Genomic DNA, 17,545 nt, shown 5'->3' on the forward strand with positions numbered 1-17,545 from the left:
TTACATTGGCCATAAAAGTCTTCAGCTTTAACATTCAGGTTGGAATAAAATATTTCTTCTAAAAGCTATGTAGGCAAACATTTTGTTATTTCACAAAATGGGACACCTTAGGAAGTCACTGTACAGGAGAGTGGTTCAATAAACAAGGTAATGAGACCTCTCATGGTAGAAAATGAATTAGCCAAGTAGATATCAATGGGGAGAATACTGTAACATTATCATGTGGCTTGTCAAGAGCTCAGAGGAGTGTGTCACTTTTCTATGTTAATTCCAGGTATCAGTTTAAAATGGGTGGCCTCAGCAAAAATGGTCAAACAATGAAGTGCAGAGTTTTATTTGATTGCTAAATGCAAACGGCATTTAACACCAGTTCATGGAAAGCCATTTGATGTCGTGCAAACAGATGTTTTCAATAATAGTAAGATGGATGATAGAGATAAGCAGAGGACTGGGCATGAAAGCACCTTCTCCACTGATGAGACTGTTGTCAGAATCAAAGTCTTCAAACGTTCTGTCAGAGGAGATAAAGTTTGCGTTTCTTTGCTCAACGTGCACAGCACCGTCCATCTGCTGGTGTTGTTCCACAAAGTTTCAGCCTGCAGAGGACTGAAGCAGCTGTCGGCAGAGCCTCCGGGATGGGGATCCCGTCTGCATTTGACATGTTACCACGCAGTTTGTGAGGCACTCATCTTTAAAGGAAGGGAAAGGTTTGTGGGTCACGTGATATAAAGTAGGATTGCCTACGTTACAGGCCTGTCCAGGCAACCAGTGATTTCCAACTCTCCAGTGCCTCCAAAAACTACCTATAATTTGCAAATTATGGCAAACTAAAGAGTAGATGGCAAAGTGTAGCAAGGAGTTAAGCCATGGTTCCAAAAGCTTGACCCAGATTTTAACTACACTGCATTGGATGCTTTGGTATCACTCTAAAGTACAGTCTAGGCGACGGTGTGGAAAAGAAATATGAACCATGGCCTTATTATTACTTATACTCATAGCTGATGTACAGTATGTACCAATAGATTTCCACAGGAGCTCTTGTTACCTTATTAAAATTCACTATGTAGAATAATGGAGGTGTTTCAATATTGCCCACAATTATAACCCTTACAAATTAAAAAACAATACTCTACAGAAAATCTACTTTGATTTTCAAAAAACTGACCTCGCACCTGTTCTTGTATATTCTCTTCAGAAGCCTCATCTTTCCTACTGTGTAGATTTAAAATATTGTTAACCTATTTACAGGGGTTTGGCAGTTAGAATAACATTATTAACCTTACTCTGTATCACACCATAACCTTCCTTCAGATAGTTTGAACCTCCTGCTGCATTCTGAGGTTTACAGTCTGCAATTAACAGGCATTGCAGACACAAAGCCGCATCTTCATTGAACTCTTTGTCTAATGCTTTTTACAGTTTGGGATCCTCTTCAGATATATTTAAATCACAAAAGAAGCACTCTTTAATAAAGCATTTATATATTACAATATATTACATCCTTAGACCGTACATATCTCATATGCATAATTAGCCATGTCCATTGACTATGGTATCTATTGTTCTGCCTCCCCTTCACTATCAATATTTTCCACATTTGTATGGTATATACACACATCTCTCTCTACTTGTTTTTAATGTAGCTGTCAAGTTCATAAAACAGTATTTTATGTCCTGCATTCTAATGTTGTGTTCCATCTTCCTGAATTAACATGTAGCTTTCACTTGAGAACATAAAGTTAGTCCCCTAAATATATATGTTTCACAGATTGTTAAATCTAATATTTGGCAGCTTTCTAGGTTATGCTGCAATGGTATAGTGTTCTGTCTCTGTCCTGGTTGGTCTCAACTTGCCTGGGTAGCAGTAGGAATTACAGAATAGCTCATTACTTTGTTAAGGAGATCTTCATTTTCTAGTAGGATTGACTAGAGTTGCCCATCTCTGTTGCCCCTCTCTGCTGTAAAGACTGCTGCGTCTCACATGGACTGCAGAGCTCATGTCTCAGGATTGAGCACTTTGTGGATAGACATCCACACAACTAGTCCATCAAAAATCCTATCTACACATCTGGATCCTCCCCTTACATCCATCCATCTGGATTTAAATCAGTTCCCGACCCTTTCCCCACGTACTGTATGCTGTTGTTAATCTATGGTGTGCTTCTGGTACACAACAATAATTGTAGCTGGACATTTGCGTGAACTCACGGTCATTTGTCTGTCACAGATCTGAAATGCTAACATGCTCTTATCAAGAACGCTTGCATCTGAGTTCTTCAGCCTCCTACTATGTAAACATTAAGAGGAAAGGAAGTCTTTTATGTAGGATTCACATGCTAAAAATGAGCAATTCAGGTAGTCTCCACCCTTTCTTGCCTTTATATCAACACGTGGAGCACATCCAAGATAACTGTAATCCCATCTGTTCTTTGTTGTTGTCACAATGGCTTGATCTTCAAGTGCTTTGATTTACTGTCTGCACCCTTATTAACCTGTATCAGCAGCAACTGTATTCATTTTGTTAGATTTTTTTTTAAATGCGTGTTTCATGTTTTTCTGTTCGTCATCCATGACCTTTAAAATAACAATAAATTTTGAGGGCTATCCAGATATTCTGTCAGACACACAGAAGAAAGTCCGTCTAAAGTTATTGAAACCATGAAAACCAAAATGGTTAGACGTTTTAAATGTTCCTTCAGAGCTGTTACAAAGTAAAAAAAAACTCATAATGAGGACACGAGAAAAAATCCTGAAGGTGTTTTGGTGTTTTTCTTCGCCATCAAGCGAAAATGGTCAGATGTAAATTTTTAGAGGCTGACCAGTTTCAGTGTGCGTCGCGGTTCAATTATATTGTGTATATATACAGTAACACATATTTTACATTTTGCCAGTAAGAGTCTGGTCTTGGAATGTGACTGTATAAGTACATCAAACTTGAACCTTTCAAAACGATTATGAAACAATGTATTTGTCCAGTGTGCTTTTTACAACGTTTCGAATAGCGGTCTGATTTTAAGTCTGTCTGAGCGCGGAGACGGGGATGAAAAATCAGACAGCGGTGAACCAGCGCAGGTTAACATCTTGATCAACAAGATCCTCCTCCCCGTTTTGCTTCTGTCATTTATTCTAAACCTCAAGTTCCCTTTCATCTATCTCTGCTCCGTTCTCTGTGCGAATTAGCGGTTTTTTAAGAGATTGAGGGACTGGAGGACTGTGCACGGTTTACTTTATTTTCTAGCGCAGTAACATCTGGAACCAGTCAGGGAGTCTACAGGGGAGGGGGTAGTTACCCTCTCTCTCCAGCTCTCTCTCTCTCTGCCTCTCTCTCTTCCTTTCCTCCACACTAGTATCACTGCAGAGACTACCGAGCGCTTTTTCCGCGGGCGACTGACTTCTCTTCTCGTGGTGATGGTTTGGAAATGAAAGAAATCGGATCTCCAATGAGACTCGGCGCATATGCACCCGGTTTGTGGACTCTTTTGGTGGAATCAATTAAAAAAGAAGATTTAACCCTCTGAGGTCAGCTTTGGATATACATTTCAATTTTGTTGCATTCCTGACTTCGTGGGTTTGATTCTTCATCTTCTCCGGCAGTGCCACCACCCGTTTCGTTTATCTTCCGCTTTTTGCTAATATCCAGCCCTGATACAAATTTGATTATTAGCAGCAAGTGGTGCTGGTATTATGTTTCTTAGGTAGGGCCCGGATGTGTCGAGGATGCACAGGCTTTTTTTCTTAGGTGGCTCAAGTGAAGATCTATTTTTGGTTTTTAACTCCATAATGGGGATCAGGTAATATTAACTATAACACAGAGAGGGAATATCTCAAGATTTTGGTTTGCTTATTTTTTGCTTTTATCTTTGTTATTTCCTTTAATTTTTTTTCCTACAACCTTACCCTTCATTCACCTACGGATAAACCTGGACTACATTTATGGTAAATGAAAGCAAAAAGATGTACATACCGGAGGAAAACCATCAAGGTGAGATTTTAAGTCCTCCCCCTTATCTATTCGTTAGCAATGCTTAAGGACAGAGAGGTGCTAGCTCTGGTGTGTGTCTGAAGATGGGGGTGGGGGGCGGAGACTGCAAGTATATAATATTCAACTATTATGCATATGCTACTCATATGAAAATGATAAATGAAAGAGGTCTGAATTTATAATCGGGATTGCATGTGCTTATGTTTTAGGTTCCGTCTGTTTCTGATTACTTTAAACAGTGCTGGGCTTTAATCATTGTTCTGTTAATACCTCCAGAATAAACAACAATATAAAAACATAAAGCCAAAGAGAGAGTTATACTGTGCATGGTATGCGTGTTAAGAAAAAACAGTGGTACATTTAATACATTTGTTGCTATTTTGCTATTAAACACAGGCTTTTGAGCAAGTCATCAAGACTCACCCTTTAGTGACTGCCTAATGCTGATTAAAACAATCGACGATGGGTTTAAAGTGTCACATAGTTTCAGGGCATTAATTGTCTTTAGAAATAAGACTTCCACAACGTTATATATGGAAGTCGTTATCTGTCGCATTGGTTCGAACGACACTTTAACTTGACGAGCTCATTACTTTTGAAGATAATGATAAGTACATCACACATATGGATACTTGACCTGCAGTATTTTAATGCTTATTCGACTCCTGCGTCCTTATTAATATTATTTATATCTTTTAAATCTTTTATTTATACCTTTTAAATTGATTTCAAATTTTCGCATAGCAACAAAATATTGATACTCCATTTTTGGTGGTGCATATATGCCTTTTTTCTTGCAGGATACATTTTCTAAGCAGCAGCAGCAATGTATCGTGTAGGCTGCAAGCTATTTTTTCTGCTTCAATGCTACAACAGTCAGAACACATATGAACAGAAAACTACGTCGAGCACCTGAGGCCTGGGCGTACAGTACCTTAAGTTCAGAGAGCAATGTGTTTTGTTACTTACAGTACAAAAGTTTTACTTACAGTATTTCCAAAAATATGTCGTAACTGAGATTTATCATTTGAGCCTGTATTTTCCCGCAGAACACCCGCCTTTTCGAGAGCAGAAAGAGCGCTTTCTGAGGTGTGCGCAGTTTGAGATTTCTTGAAAAATTTGATATTTGCAAGGAGTAGCAACTAGTCTCAAACCTAAAGGGTCATGGATTAAGCCTGTTTCTATATATACCCCGGTGTCTTTTGTTGAGGCTTCGCTATTGCTGCGTTTTTTTTTCAGTAGAAATGCTGCCGATACACTAGCGTGAGCTATGTTTGGCACGAAGTTTCTGTTTTACAAAATAATCATAATTGTTTATCCTCACCATCATCACCATGCGGGCAAACCCATAGCATCCATTGTGAAAGATAATTAAAAGGAGCTATATTTAATTTGTGTTTTTTTATTTTGATTTTGAAGACTTTCATCAGAATTATATGCTTAGCCACTAGCAGTTACGACATTTAAAAATAACGTCTTGACTAAAAAAAAAAATCCGTCTTCAGTGTGTTTATGTGCCAGGTCTTCTAATATTTTGGTAAAAATGTACCTGGTTTTACGGTAACAGAATTAATGTACACCGCACCGAATCTTGGTATACGAGGTGCACTGTGACAAAGACCTTTGAGAATAAACTCTTGGTAATGCAAACCAGTTGTCTGATGACGGCAAATCTACCAGCCCTTGATGACACAGAAATAGAGTCGTAGTTTAACTGTTTGTTCTAATCTTCAGTACAGCTTCTGTGGCGCAGCTTTAGAATTGCCCTAAATTTGAAAACCTGCACAATTTATATGCAGCCTACTTATTGCAGGTACTGGTCAGACGGTCCACAGAAAGTTATTTTAAGATTAACAACTAATGCAATTTCCTCACACTTGGTATAAGCCTGGCTGATCATTCACCAGTGACATCGCTTTGAGATAATTGTATATTGCTTTCAACTTGAAGTCACTGTTTTAACGGGATTTTTAAAGGCTCTTAAGTCAGCCGACTTTAAGGTTCTTTACAAAAACTACACTTACTCCGAAAACTTTAATGGTTCAGAACTGTAGTTAAATACTACAACAAAGTCACCATCGTTTGGACAGCGAAAAACGCAATTTCAAATTATATCAAATCTGCATTTTTTTTCTGTCCTTGAAACAATCCAGACTACGCTTTTATCTGACAATTTGAAACATTATATTGCTGTCATGCAACATGCATAAATTTAAACATCCCGAATACAAAACACCATTTAAAAATATACTGAAATGTATCAAGACGGAATTAATCAGTAATATACTGTTTTTCCTTAGCCATATACAGTAAATGTTGGGATGTCAATTTTCTATATTTCTATATCAACACCTAAATAGTAAACAAAATGATCAAAATGCATTCATATACATGTGCAATTCACTGCATTTCTATGGAAAACAGAACATTATCTATGTTTTTGTAATATAATTATGTTGCTCTCAGTGTTAACTAGCATATCGCGGCAACACCTCTGGAGTTGGAATTTCACGACGTGTTCTAATAAGTCGTCCGCGCGAGCAATTCAGCACCTTAGACAGCTCCCATCGTGATGTCTGGTCGGAGTAGAATCGTCATTGCCGGTTCGTTTGGCTATGTCTTCAAAAACCTTTATCATAGTGTGAGTATGGTAGGTTTAACTTAGTAAGTGTCAAGCTGATCATATTCAAGCAGAAATTCTGTGATGGTTGACGTTCTCGGCGTCTACCGCAAACTCGGCCATTCAAGGTAAAGAGCTAAGAATGATTTCCATTTGGTTGCATTGTATAAAGGTATTATTTTTGAAATAATACATTTGGTTGTCTTCATTGTCAGGGAGCTAATGGATGTGACCTCAGATTGTGTTACTCTAAGTTGTGGTGTTGCTTCAACTAACAAGGCACAATAGGGTACAACACCAGAGGTAATTACATAATGTGCTTCTCCCAGATAGGTTGTTTTGGTTGCCTGATTAAGTCAATTTTCACTTACTTCTGCATGTATGCTTTGTTGTCATTTTGATTGGCCACACAAAGGAATTCTTCTTTTCTGATCTCTGGCCTTGATGAGGGCAGGTGTTTCACTCTCAGATCCAGAATATTAGTGCCACTGCTGAAAGGTGTCAGTAGAATTTATTGCATCACTATTGCTGTAGCATGAATTGTCAATGAGTGCCCTTCAGAATGTAAGACGATGCAGGCCACAACAGAAGTGATACTCAGTGTTTTACTGACTACTGAAAGTACCTATGCACGTGGTTGTAGGTGTTAAGCTCTTCTGTAAATTTTTAGCTCAAAGCAGATGTATCTAAATATTTGTGAATCCTTCAAATTGTAGTTCAAAGCATATTTTTGCACAACAGGATAAAGGCTAAGGAAGCATTCAGAGACCAGCACATTAGTTATAATACTTTATTAACAGCACAACTGTTCTGTTTTCCCTTTAAAGAACAAATGTAGGTTTCCAGTTTTCTACAGTACATGCACTGGACAGTGACTTTAGGAAACAATGAAAGTTACTCCGGATTGTGTTAGTGTGATCACAAAGGAAGAGATATTTAAAGAAAAGAAATAAGGAATTTTCTGCTTTGTAAAACATAAATTCATGTAGGTATAACTAACATACTAGTGTCTATATATAGTGTCTATACTAATGTAATAGGAGACAAGTTGGCCTGATTTTCCCTGTGTGTAAAATACCCATGTACAGAAATTGTTTTCTATGGAGCTGGCAGCTTGTCCACAGGAAATATAGATATCGCATATACGGTATGAGATGTGGTTTGAATATTTAACTAATATTATTTTGGTTATGTTGACTCCTTGACTTAAGAACATCTTTTTATTAGAATGAAGTTGATGTGATTCTTGCAATACTAAATAGCCCATTTTCTTACTTCACCCATAAAACATCATTGGTGGCAGTAAGTTAAGAATTCAGAAAAATGCATATGTTAATCATATAACTGTATCATTGTGGAATTGTCTGCATAATATGAGTGTTTAAAATGGATTGTTCTTGCTCTGTAGCGCTTTATGAAAATAATCACTTTGTCAATAAAGGCATAAGCAGACTTGACTGTTTACTCATCAAATTGGCTGAACTCTCTGGTACAATTAAGAGTCTCTTTACCTTTTATGATCTCTTGACTAAATTGCGGCATTTTATCTGTAAGCAGACTATTGCACTTTTTTCCCAAGAACACTCTGTGATTTCACATAGCTGCTGTCAAATGTCTGTGTGTTACAGAACACGTAAGTCTAGGTCTTTTCTGTGAGGTGAGTACAGGGGTGAATGAGAGGTCATGTGATACCTCTACAAAAGACTGAGAGACAAGACAGAGAGAGATATAATGTGAAGATAATGAAGACTTCTGTCTTGGATGTGTGTGTTTTTTCCTTTTGGAAATCTGGCTACAAGACTCCACCTCAAGAACAATAGCCTGGCTTAATGTGGTTACCATATGTGCAATCATTTGGATGAATATACTACACACATGCATTTTTATGTTACCTTTAAAAGAAAGGTTATGTTACCTTTAAAAGTTATGTTTGTTAATTATTCTCATGTAGGGCAATCATGAGTCTAAAACAGATGTCACTGCTTTACTTGTTAATTCACCCTGTCCTCTCTTTTTTACATGTCATTGTTTGCTGTGTCATACTGATACTTAGATCTTTGCACAGGAATTTTATGGAGATGTGGTCCACACCATAAAGTGAACATAAGTATTTTAACATGGTCTATTTAAACTTAGTAATTTATCAAACTTATGTTGAATCCAGATTTGTTTCTGTCAAAGATGAGACATAGGAGTTCATAGGATTTCCACATGCTCCTCCTTCATAACCCAATTCAGTGCTGTAGAGTGTGTAGTAATAAACTTATTTGGCATTGGAGTATAGTAAAATCCAGCACTGTGAGTAGTTATACTTTGGTTTACAATTATGCACTCCTTTTTTGTTTACTTGTTTTAGTTAATGAAAAGTCTTATCCATTTGGGAGGTTTATACTGGTGGTCATCAAATCCCTAAAATTTCCAGTTTAGACATCCATATTCTTGCTCCTTGACTCAAGGCAAGATGGCAAAATGTGAATAATATTTTTTCTCCCTTTCTTAAGTATGAATTACTTTCATTATTCTGACATAAATGCTTTCTGGGATAGGTTCCGGCTCTGGCACAATCTTGTATAGGGAGAAGCGGTTAGAAAATGGATGGATGAATTCTGGCTTAAATAATAGTTGTATAATTATTTAGTCAGTTTCTTTGTGAATATTTTAAATGGGTTTGTTAGAAATTAATTTTTGACAAGGCTAAAACTTCTTTCTAGTTTGTGTGTTCACAGTTGAAGGTACAAATGCATGTAGTTAAATTCCTTATATGTATTATTAGATTAGCCTGATTTTATAACTTTCAACAGGAGGAAGATATTCTAAAAAAATGTTTCATTATCATTTATTATTATTGTGATTTTTTAATTTTTTAATTTAGGAACAACATTGTTATTAAAGTCAACTGGATTTTATATTTGACAAGGTCAACAGTTGTGTACAATGATATGCTGTATAACTCACAGGTAGCTCCTTTTGACAGTTGAAGAAAATGTTGATTGTTCTGAACATATCAATCACTGTTCCACACCATTGCATCCTAGACAACTGTATATCCTTATCCCAGTCTTGTGCTAGATGGTTGTGTCATGAACGAATGAAACAAATTCAGCGGTGTCTTTGAGCATGTCTCCTTTCTAAAGTACAACGTTGAAATATGGTGATCAGGTAATACAAGCTTAATGTTTCAGGAGTTTCTGAAATATTCTGACCTAACTATAAAGTTACTAAAGTCAACATTTTAATTTCTGAGCTTCACAGCAATATGTTGACTTCGAAGTATGCATACATTATTTGACATAGCCAAAAGTTAGGATGCATTGCTAATTCAGAAAATGAAGTAATGTACTGTACTCAGCAACAGAAAAGAGTCTGGTTGGTTAATGCACCATCCCAGACAATGAAAATGTCTTCGTCCAACTGTGTTTTCAATAAAGTTCCCAAACCTTTATGAAAGATGTCGCATCAATCCTTTTTAAAAACTCAGATTAGTAGAAAGCCTTGAGAACCGAGGCTGTCCATTTGCATGACATCGTACAGTAAGGGCCTTCATCTATAACACAGCATAGGCTCTAGAGTAGCTCAGAAGCAAAAGCACTTGGTAGAAACACAGTTTGATCCCACTTGCCAAGACTTTGATGCCAAGAAACCTGGTATGTCATTAACACAATGTGATCAGGGTTTGTTACTAACAAGGTTTATTAGACTTCTTGTCAGCCGGGTTATTAGTCAGTATTTGGTGTGCTGTGTATTAGCAATCCCTTTAATTTGCCAATCATCAGTACCTTTGGTCAAAAGTGGCTGTATTACTTCACCTGTGATGTGTGGTTTTGAAGCTGGAGGTTCTTACAACAGGGAAGCTGCACTTGGTCATGCCTATTCTCTTGTCATGCAATGTGGCACCCATGTTTGTGAAACAGCAGACAGGTGATTTCTGCAGAGGAAACATCCACAGTCCCTCTCACTCTTGTGCTCATTCAAAGGCCAAAGTCATGAGCCAGGTTGCAAAGCAATGAAAAGTATGTACAGGAAAGTGCATGGCAATAATATTCATCCCTTTCCAATGATGTCCAATGTTATTCAATTACAGATGGGTATACATCATTTGTAATTACACAAATTGGGACATCATTGGAATGGGGTGAATACTTTCCCAATGCACTGTACTGTCTCTATGTACTGTACATGTATATTGACAGTGCTGTGAAAAAGTAATTGCCCGCTCACTGATTTCCTCTATTATTACAATTTTTTTACATTGAATGTGTTCAGGTCTTCAACCAAAATCTAATATTAGATAAAGGGAACCTGAGTTAACAAATAACCCATTTTTCTTTGCTCATTTCATTTATTTAATGCACAAAGTTATCCAACACCAACTGGTACTTTATGACAAAGTAGTTAAATCAACCCAATTAAAGGGATCATTTAGAGTCAGCTGATTGAATACAGCCAGGCTTGATTACAGCCAGATCTGCTCAATATAAACCTCACTTATTTTGACCCTTACCATCAGGGTCAAGTTGCCAGCACAAAGAGCCAACAAGCATATTATGCCACAATCAAAGAAAAATCCTGAAGAGATCAGAAAAAAGTTGTTGATATCTATCAGTCTGGAAAGGGTTACAAAGCAATTTCTAAGGCTCTGGGACTCCACCCAACCACAGTGAGAGACATAATCTCCAAATGGAGAACACTTGGAACAGTAGTGAATCTTCTCAGGCCACAATTTCTCCAAGGGCACAGTGTAAAATCATCCAGGAAGTCACAAAGGATCCTAAAAATCCAAAGAACTGCAGGCTTCTCTTGCCTCAGCTAAGGTCAGTGTCCATGACTCCACAATCAGAAAGAGACTGGGCAAAAATGGGCTTCATTGGGAAAGTAGCAAGGTGGAAACTAATGCTAACCAAGAAGAACATAAATGCTTGTCTCTCATTTGCCAAGAAGCACCTGGATGATTCTAAAGCCTTTTGGGAGAATGTTCTATGGACAAATTAGTCAAAACTGGAACACTTTGGATGACATGGGTCCCATTATGTTACAGTATGAACATCATTCCAACAGTCAAACATGGTGGTTTTGTATAAAGTTCTGAAAACATCCAGTGTGAGAAATATGCAATAATAGAGGAAATAGAGGAAATCAGGAAGGGGACAGATACTTTTTCATGGCACTGTATATACAATACATGAATGCCCTGAGATTTATGAAGCATACAGTATGGAATATATAATATTCATTTCACCAATTATTTGCTGCTTTTGATCGCTTTTAGAAGGGTGCTCTTTTTTATTAAAAAAAAAACTATTGAATGGAATGGAGGGGATTCCCATTGCTCACCACATGCTGAAATCCCTAGATCCTACTGAAAGCTGGTGGATTCAATGAAATGTGCAGTAAAGCGCCATACACCATTACCCTCATCACTTAAATTGAGGCAGTCCTGCCAGGAGAATGAGAAGGGATCGAGCTACTGATATTTCCTTACAGTGTGGCGTATCTACTACATGCTGTTGGAAGTGGCATCATTTCCATATGTAAAATGTGTTAAAAATAACAAGGCATTCTGTCATATTATTATCCTTAATAGAGTCACCCAAACTACCATTCTTCATAATTTTCAATTTTTTTTACATTTTCATGACTGTTGTAAAATTCATACCTGAGAATGCAGGTAAGATAACTCAGAAGAATGCATGCATGCAGAATGCATGCAGGTAAGATAACTCAGAAGCTTTTAATCTCTTAATTGCTATTCTTGAGGAAAACGTTTGCCCTTTTGCAATGTGCATTGCACATGGGCACCCTGCTGTTTGCTGAACTCGTAGACTACTGAAATAATTATGTCACTAAATACGGAATGCACTACAGAAGCAAAGCTGATCAAAGAGATGAGAACTGGAAAAGCATGGTGAACCATGGTAGCCAGTTAAGCAGCAGTTTTACTGGACTATTGGAATTCATTAAAAAAAATTACATCTTGCAGCCCAGCTATTGCAAAAGCTGTGCTTTGTTTCCTCTAGTGTACTGTACTTCTACGGAATGCTAATTTTAGGTCCTGTGTTGCATTTATGGTAGATACAGGGCAGAATGAATGAATAAATAAATGAGCTAAGTTATTATTTCATAGAGGCAAAACAGCTGTCTGTGACATGGTGGCTGAGCGTGTCGCAGGCAGTTAGAGTGAGAGCTGACTGCTGGGTAAAAAGATGTATGGAAGTGTGACTCAAAGCTTGGCAGCCAGCTGAGAGGCATAGTTTTTAACCACTGACCTTATGTCTGAATCGAAATTAAGACTCGGGTTCTTGTGGGATGACAGTTTGTGTCTCATCTGCTTGTTTCATTTACCAGAAAAATTATTCGTATATAAGCCTCACACTGTCTTGTGCAAACCAAACTTGATACAGTCACAAGCTGTCAGTCACTGTTGTGGAAATGGGGTTAAGTGTATTGCTTCCTTGTGGTTCTTCATTAATAGACATCGCAAACATGATTGCATTTAGTCGTGGTTCAACCACTGACACATGCAGACCTCTCTTACACATACATATATACTCTTTTCCCTGAATTGTAAATGAAAATAATAGAACAACTTGTTTATTACTCAAAAGATTACTGCTCGTCAGGCTAGTTTCTTTGTAAAAACTTGTTGATAATAATTTGGTTGAATGTTTCTTGCTTAAAATTAAACAAAATATTATAAACACAATATACAGATCAATGTCTTCTATGACACTCACTTTTTAAAAACATTTTATTAACAAACTTTAGATACAGTAGTTACTCACATTACATTTTTTTATACTTATTTTTATATTTTGCTGTTTTATTGTCCATGAATTTGCACAGGCAGAGTTAAACATTTTGCTTCATTGAAATAGCGAGTCTTAATCATTCATTCAGTTCTTGTTAATACTAAAAGCTAATGGGGTATTTTACAGGGAGCAAACAATACTGAGACAGTGTCCAAGAAGTAGCTGGCTCCCGTGTTGATGGTCAGTGAACATGTCAGTAGAGGGCAGGTGGAGTTCAATTCAACCCGTAAGCTATGTGTTGAAAATAAAAATGAAATTGAGCTGTTTGGTCTCACAACTGAAAGGCGGATGATCTGCTGGGCTGCTATCACTGTCCTCACTGGTCTGAAGACAAGTACAAATTGCTGGTGGCCCGTGACAGAGAACTTGTGATGTGTAACAGCTGAACATCTCTTAAGGCAACATTAGACAACTAAGTTTGAGACTCTGCTTTCACCGTTGACATTATCATCAGAGATCTGTGGCTTAAGCCAAATGTGTGCCACAACATCAAAAAGTCATGTATCTATTGAAATGAATATTTATTTGCTCTTCCCATTTCACGATGCTTAGCAACTACCTGAAAAAGCCAAGGTAAGCAGCCAAAACAGCCATTTCACTGTTATTAGAGCTCATCTGTGTGATAGACTGTAGCTAACTACAGTATATTGTACATATGCAATGCCTGGCAAAACTATTGAAACACTTCCTAAGATGCCCCCTTTATGAAATGACAAACTGATGCCTAAGCATTTTTCAGACTTAATCGATCATTAATCATTGGATGCTGAAACTGAATATTTCCCAGGGTGAAACAAGTTACAGCAAATGCCGGCAAAAACTAAAGAAAAAGGAATGAAATGTTGGTATGTTAATGCATTGGTGTTCTGACACTTGTGCACAATTCCTGTACAATTGCAAGTTTTTCTGGGTTAGTGTTTACAAATCTGCACACCAGCTTGCTGCAATGTTTGCCCAGTCTTGATGGCAGATTTGCTCAGGCTCTCAGTTTGCTTGCTAATATCTTATAGACTGCAGCCTTCAAGTCTTTCCTCATATTCTTAATGGCATTCAAGTCACAACTTTGTCTGGGCCACTCAAGAACATTCAGTTTCTTATTCCTACTGTATGCCATTCCAGTCTAGTCGTGGTCTTGTGCTTTTGATATCATTGTCCTGTTGAAAAGTGAGTTATTGTCTAAATTCTTGGTCTGAAGTAGGTTTTCCTCTAAGATATGCCAGTATACCAGCCTTGACAAACTTCCTAGTCTGCTGATTAGAAGCAGAACAATAACATACTTCTGCCATCACCATGCCTGACAGCAGGGTGGTGTTGACTGAGAAATACATTGTGTTGGGACTATGGGCGATGTAACACTTTTGCAATTAGACCAAAAAGTTCAATTGTTGTCATGTCTGACCACAAAGCCTTTTGCCACACGCTTGCAGAATTGCTAATAGGCTTTGTTACAAACCCATTGAGGGATATGAGATGGGCTTTCTACTCTTCCATATAGAGCAGTTATGTGAAGTAATGCAGATACTGTTGACTGATGCATGTTTTGACCCATCTGAGGTGTTGAATTCTTTAGCTTTTCCAAAGGTGCCATTGGCCTCACAGTGGTGAGGTGAAAGAGTGGTATTCCTCACCAGCTTCCTTCTTGTCCAGCTGCTCAGTTGGAAGGACAAACTGATTTAAGCAGTGTCTGGGTGGTATGATGTGCCTAATTGTGTGATTCATTATGATCAATTTTGTTTACATAACATCATTGTGGTTTGTCATAACAAAGAGATTGAATACTTACACAATCATGGTTCAGATTTTTCATTTGTGCTAATTACCTGTTTACTTCTTTTTTGTGCTTTGAGTGTGCGTAGATTGTGCATATAACAAATATTAATTGCAGCTTCAAAGTATCATGAATGCAAGCTTTAAAGCAACAAAATGTAACAACTGGATTGATTTGAATACTTATGCGAGGCACTATATTTCATTTTCCTTTTGTGAAAAGGTGTCAGTTTCTTAAGGGGTTGAGCTGGACGAACAGTATTCTGAAACAACATTTTGGAGCAAAAACTGACAATTCAGCATACAGTAGCTGATGCTTTCATGCTGGAAGGTTGTATAATAAAAGCACCAAAGAAATGAGGGGAGACTCCAGTTACAGTAGATAGTTTGAGTTTGCTCGTTTGCTATGATCCGAAAAATAAAAGGCAAAAAGAAAAAGCTGAGAAGACAGCAAAAAATAATGAAATGTGTTGAATAGTTTGCCACCAGAAAACAGATATAGATGCTTGAATTTGAAACAATACAAACAGGCAATGCAGCTATGTCATGCAGATGGAATACAATTCTGAAGGATGAAATATATCTGGGCTCCACCAAACATCTTTCATTCATTCTACTGTATTGACAATGACACATACTAAAAGCTACCAGCAAGAACATGATTATACCTAAACCTCAGATATTATTATAAAGAGAAAATATATGGTGGCCTGCTGGGCTTTTACAGTTGATAAATAGAATGCACAAGCAAACTAATTTTTAAAGTCTGCTGCTCATTTCATTGACATCCAATTATTTTTAACAGTTTATGCTGTAGATAAGGGATTTGCAGGCAATGACAGAAGACAAAACCACAGCAATGTTATAGCTAGTAAAATGTAGGTTTTTCTAGACCAATCTCCACTTTTGGCTGTTCTCCCATTTTATAAATTGCTATATGATTGGTGGCAATGCTTCAAAACGTCTGCACAGTAAGACGTGAAGAAGGCAGGTGTCAATAAAATATTAGTATATTTATGTATAAATACTTTCTGCAGCAATTCCCCCAAATCATATTTGTTCTCCCACTCTGGGACAGCATTAAAGGCCCTGTGATTGTGCTTTGGAACAGTTTCTAAAAATCTTTATAAAAGTACATTGCAAACTACATCGGAAAGCTACATTTTGTTAGCACCACTGCCTCACAGACATGGGTCGTGAGCTGTATTCAAGGCTGGGGCGTGTTCTGCATGCAGTCTGCATGTTCTCAAATCCATATAGACTTTCTGCTGGTGCACCAGTTTCTTCCCAGCGCAAAATAGTTGGATAGTTTAATCCGTGTCTTTAAATTTGTCTCTGTGTTCTTATGTGTGCCTTGCAATGCCTTGGTATTCCATTCAAGCTGGAGTTCTGTCTTGTACCCTGTACTTCTGGGATAGACTCTGTGTTGCTGGGACTTACTAGGGATAAGTTGAGTTGAACCACTACTTGAGATATCAACGTGCTGAAAACTAGAATTCAGGCAAACGAAGTGTTTAGTTGTGGTGACTGTACTCACAGTTTCTTCTTTAAATCATAAATAAGTAGTAAGTACTGTAGTAGTGTTTAGTATGTTGTTTTTATACCTGATTCAAAGTGGATTCAAGTATGAATGCACTTACACGTGAATACCATTTGAAAAGGAATTATTAAAACGTTTGCAAAATGTTGGAATATAGGAAATTTCCACTGCTGCCATCAAAGTAACCTAAGACTCAAAATGTTTGTAATATGATTAATTAACTGGACACTAAAACTGAGGGAAAGAATATAGGAATGGAAGTCAGAAGATAATGCAACCCCCAGGTCTGGGGATGTACTGTATTTAAAGCATTTACAACAGGATATGAAATGTAATAAAACGCATCTTTACTTCATGTCATTTTGAGGCCTATGCCCTTATGTTTCAAGTTGTAACCACAAGATGAATGCTGGCATTGTTCATTTTATACCTACCGTATTTACAAGGGCAGAAGTGGTCTTTTGACTCACCCACCCATCTAGTCATTCATCATTTCACATGCTGTAAGCTGCCGGAGGAGCTGACAGGATTGTTACTGCTGATTGTAGGCTCTCAGGAAGTTGCAAGAGTCGTTGATTCACAAAAATCCGAGAGAGCCCTGACTAATCCCGACTCTTCCCCTGGTAAAACTTGGGCAAATGTATGTCACCCAGGTGCAATCTTCTAGTGACATGACTTGGGCACAAACTTGCATATTCTTGGCCACAGGGCTCATTCTGCACACAAGAATGAGTGCCATTACCACTTGGGAAGCCTTCATTTATGTTTTTAAACATGCATTAAAATGCAATTGAACCCAGCAGTTGACCTCAGTGTCATTTAGTTTTTGC

General features: G+C 37.6%; 1 protein-coding gene across 10 annotated transcripts in view; it reads left to right on the forward strand.

Annotated features, from left to right (window-relative positions):
• cacna1c (calcium voltage-gated channel subunit alpha1 C) overlaps positions 1-17,545 on the forward strand; it is a 431,114-nt gene that overhangs the window by 15,093 nt on the left and 398,476 nt on the right. The window contains exon 1 of one of the 10 annotated variants that reach the window (XM_088646819.1): positions 3,209-3,982. The exons of the other annotated variants lie outside the window; for them this stretch is intronic. Coding sequence (XP_088502945.1) covers positions 3,934-3,982 — 49 coding nt within the window. The 5' untranslated portion in view covers positions 3,209-3,933. Of the gene's footprint in view, positions 1-3,208; positions 3,983-17,545 lie in introns of those variants that run through there. 10 annotated transcript variants of the gene reach the window in all.

Source organism: Lepisosteus platostomus, chromosome 9 (assembly GCF_059453375.1).
Source record: "Lepisosteus platostomus isolate fLepPlt1 chromosome 9, fLepPlt1.hap1, whole genome shotgun sequence".
Lineage (NCBI taxonomy): Eukaryota > Metazoa > Chordata > Actinopteri > Semionotiformes > Lepisosteidae > Lepisosteus > Lepisosteus platostomus.